Genomic DNA, 4603 nt, shown 5'->3' with positions numbered 1-4603 from the left:
GCTCAATTATTTCCTTTCTTTGATCTTGACTATATACTGTGCCTATATTTTACAAAAGCAAAAGACACAAACAATAAATGTAACGGGAATGTTTATAACAAGCCAATATTAAAATGTCTGGATTACCTCATATCTGGTACATTTCACTTCACAAACATTCAGTCCTTTTTTTCGTAATTACATTATGAAGAATTTTATATTAATATTAATTATATGATTACTACTAATATTATTGTTAGTCAGAAAGTGTTATATACAGTAAGAGAAAGCAAATATTTATTGTATCAAAAAATTGTATTATGGCTTCGAGCGACAGCGACGCAAGATGGCAGCCACCACGGGCTCGGACGATTTATGAAAACCGAATATACAGCCTTAAAATAGAATGTGGACCTAAATACCCAGAAGCACCCCCCTTTGTAAGATTTGTAACAAAAATTAATATGAATGGAGTTAATAGTTCTAATGGAGTGGTGGACCCAAGAGCCATATCAGTGCTAGCAAAATGGCAGAATTCATATAGTATCAAAGTTGTCCTGCAGGAGCTCCGGCGCCTAATGATGTCTAAAGAAAATATGAAACTCCCTCAGCCACCTGAAGGACAGTGTTACAGCAATTAATCAAAAGGAAAACCACAGGCCCACCCCTTCCCCTATTCGATTTAAGCAGTCTTCATTTTCCACAGTAGTAAATTTTCTAGATACGTCTTGTAGACTTCAAAGTACTGGAAAGGAAGCTCCCATTCAAAGGCAATTTATCTTAAGATACTGTAAATGATACTAATTTTGTCCATTTGAAATATATAAGTTGTGCTATAACAAATCATCCTGTCAAGTAACCACTGTCCACATAGGTGAACTTCTGGGATCAAGAAAGCATATTTAAATTGATTCCCATCACAACCGGTGGGGCACATCTAACTCAACTGTGAAAAGACACATCACACAATCACCTTGCTGCTGATTACACGGCCTGAGGTCTCTGCCTTCTCCCCTTCCCCTCCCTTCGCCCTCTCCTTCCCTGCAACAGCCCTCCAGCTTGGGGTGGCTTATTAGAGTAGATGTGAAGGTTTCAGGTCACAGCCTGTGGGACTACTGCTGGGTGTGTGGGGGTGCTTCGTCTGCACCCCTGGTTTCTTTCTTTAAGTCTTAAATGATGTCCCCCTTCCAAGCCATCATCATCCTTTCCCCACTCTCTACCACCACCCTTGGCCGAAGCATAGATTGTAACCCCCCTCTGCTCCCCTCTGAAATTGGCCTTTGGTGAGGAATTCAGGGCTTTCCCCATATTTTCTTCCCCTTCCCCCCACCTTTATATCGAGGGGTGCTGCTTTCTTCTTACTCCTCCTCAAGTCCCTTTCTTCATCGTTGCCACCCAACACTTTCTATGACACTCCCTTGCTTTGGCCAGAAGCCATCAGGTAAGGTTGGAAAGAGCCTCTGACCTCCCTTGTTTAGTTTCGGAGCCACATTAATTTACTGTCCACCAGCCTAGGAGATGATTATTGGGTCCTCAGCCTGCCCCCTCTGCTGTCATCAGCTGATAAGTTGTTTTAGCTCAGGAAGGCCACAGGAGACACTTGTAAGCACACATGATCCCTCTGAATGAATTTTCTTCTGTTCCTATAATTGCTTTTGCTTTGACAAATTGAAGTTTAAAAATAGGGCTCTCATTTGGTCATCTTTGCCATCCATTCGGGTCTAGTTTGGAATCTGACAACTGGAACAAAAAGAACCTTGAATTCGGTGCATACTTTGGTTTTGGTGCTGCAGCCTCTCGCGGTCCTCAGGAGGGATTAAGAAAGAACTTGGTGTGCACGGCAGAACCCCGAAATTGGCGGGCTTGATTTCCTGGCTAATTGCTACGATTTTCCACTTTTCTGTTCAGGACCACTAAATGCTGAGATGTGGGTGCATACTGAAATAAAAGCAACTCATTGTGTTGTAAAGGGGTTTTTTTTTTTTTTTTTTGTAATTTAGTGTTTGTGTAAAACCCCCTTTTAAAGCAGCAACTATCAAGTCTGAAAAGCATCTGATGTTTCCATTAATTTTTTTCTGGGGAAAACCTTAGTTGTAAGGATTTAACATCCTGTAAGTAAAGTTTAACATAACAGTATTCCATAAGCAGCCTTTTTATTGTCAGACCATTGCCTGATTTTAATATAATAAAAAAAAAGTGTGCGTTAATATTTAAAAAAAAAATTGTATTATGTTATTAGGAGCCAAGCTTTTCAGCATAAGAGAGATAAAATTAAAGAAATTAGGTAAAAGAACTTTAGTACTAAATTTGAGTTGGGAATATTAGAATAACCTCATAATAGACTTTTTAAAAAAATTTATATTTTGCCTATATCCACTGAAAAATATTAAAACTTATGTTAACCTGGGAGCAAGAAGCAGCCCTGGCTCCCAACTGAGCTTTGACGGGAGAAACAAACAGAACTACTTGGAGAAATGCTGCCTTCAGGCCTGAGGCCCAAGAAGTCTACAGTCTAGAATGTCACATCCTGCCAGAGAGCCAGGAAGCATCACAGATGGTGGGGTCACATAAGAAAGACGTGGGTGCCAACGAAGGAGTTTTCTTTGGCCAAAATGTGAATGTTTGAACATTAAAAAGAATAATCATTTTAAAAAAGAATAATAACTACAAAAAGTTGAAACGTTTAGAATGTCTAAATACTAAAACAAACATACAAAAAACAAGCAAAAACAACTCATCATTTATTTTGGGGTGATACTAAAGAACCAATACTTTTTTCTGAAAACTTGTAAATAATGGCGATGAATCAGGCATTTATCCTGTCTTTGTGTTATAAACTGTAGCCCAGAGTAATCAAATAGTTGATGAAAGAAATTTCTTTTTTTTTAAATTGAGGAATTTCTGCTTATTGTCCAAAATAAAGAAGAAATTATAGAATATTGCCATTTAGCAACCTTTAATGAAAGAATAGATTAAAGCAATAATGGTTGCTAAAACAAATAGATAAATAGCTGATGTGGAACAGCTAGATCAATATGACAACAGCAATACCCACTGGTTAATCTTAACCTCATAAAAAGAGACAGTGCTTCCTCATTTGGTGCAATGGGAAGTCCATAACTATGACATTGTCTTGCCAAAGAAATCAAGCATGGAAGTCTTCAAACCTCTAGATATAACTACAGTTTACAGACAATACAGGGGTACAAAGGAGTATGTCAGTGACGTGGTGGTAGGCAGAATAATGGTCCCCAAAAGTGTCCACTCTCCTGTGATGTGCCCTGAAACTTACATGGCAAAACAGGATTTGAAGATGTGATTAAGGCTGTAGACTTTGAGTCTTAAAAGCAGAGAACCTCTTCCAGGGTTGTCAGAGGGAAGCAATGTGAGGGTTCGGCTTGCTGTGCTGGTTTTAAAGATGAGGAAGAGTCCAGGAGCAAAGGAATGTTGGTGGCCTTTAGAATCAGGGAATGGCTCTCAGCTGACAACCAGGAAGGAAATAGGCATTCTGGCATATACCACTAGGCACTGAATTCTACCAACCACTGAATCAGTGAGAAAACAAGCTTCCAGGAAAGAAGGCTGCCAACCAATGGTGTGACTTTAGCCTGATGAGACCTGAACAAGGCTTCTGACCTCTGGAACTGTAAGGGAATACATTTGATTTGATTAAACCACTAAGTTTAAAGTCAAATGTAAACCACTGCAGTCACTTTTTTTCTAGGTAAAATAGAAAAATGAAGGGGACTGGAATGAGTGCTGGCTCTTTTAATTCCCTGGAAGTCACTTACAGAAAGGGGGCTGCACTTGCAAAAATCAAGGGAGGTAAAACAACAATAGTGGCCCACTTCTTTGTCTCCACTCCTGTGATCAGAAAAAACAATTAATAATAAAAACAGATCCCCAACTGTTGGAGTACCAGGTCTTTTTGCCCACCCTCACACCCACAAACTGCATATAAACTGCAGTTTGTAATACACACCAGCTGCCTCTCATGTGGCTGGGGGTGGAGGATTGATGGGTAGCTACTACTATGCTAAGAGTTGAAACTGACCAAAATTAACTGCAATCTCTCATCCAAGCCTTCCCCTGGAAATTGCAAGCTTTCAATAGACTCCAGAGTTCCAAAATAGTTAAGTCAGAAGATTCTGCAAGGGTATTGTCTAGGTGGGGAGACAGCTTCCTGGTGCTTCATACTCTGCCATCTTCCCAGAATCCATGTTTGATTCTTTTTTATAGTTTCCAAATCTTTTTTGATATTATTTTGTTCATACATCATTTTTCTTATATTGTTTAGTTGTCTATGTTCTTTTGTGTGCACCAAATTTCTTTAAGATGACTATCTTGAATTCTTTATGAGGCAGTTCGTAGATCATTTTTTTCAGCATCAATTTCTGGGTATTTATTTTGTTCCTCTGATTTGGTCATGTTTCCCTGTTTCTCCATGTGCTTTTTTAAAATTTTCAGTCTTTACAGACTGGCTTTGTATAGGGGAAAGATGTTCACCAATTAGAACAGCTAGAGGTCCTGGGAGACTCTCAAACCTTTTCTGGGGATATGTTTTCTCTGGGCTTCCATGGTAATCTCCCAATCAGATGTTTGCTGCTTTCATTTTTAGAAGATC

General features: G+C 39.2%; 1 protein-coding gene across 1 annotated transcript; it reads left to right on the top strand.

The window, feature by feature from the left end:
- The first annotated feature begins 299 nt into the window (after window positions 1-299).
- LOC129081720 (ubiquitin-conjugating enzyme E2 variant 1-like) lies at window positions 300-702 on the top strand. The gene has a single exon (XM_054587417.1). It carries the CDS (start codon window positions 300-302, stop codon window positions 618-620), a length of 321 nt encoding a protein of 106 aa, XP_054443392.1. The 3' UTR covers window positions 621-702.
- Window positions 703-4603: the final 3901 nt, after the last annotated feature.

This window comes from Pteronotus mesoamericanus, unplaced genomic scaffold, assembly GCF_021234165.1.
Source record: "Pteronotus mesoamericanus isolate MK-2021 breed Mesoamerican mustached bat unplaced genomic scaffold, CSHL_Meso_final scaffold_118, whole genome shotgun sequence".
Lineage (NCBI taxonomy): Eukaryota > Metazoa > Chordata > Mammalia > Chiroptera > Mormoopidae > Pteronotus > Pteronotus mesoamericanus.
The sequence above is the reverse complement of the archived record's forward strand: the minus strand, read 5'-3'. Positions and strand labels throughout refer to the sequence as shown.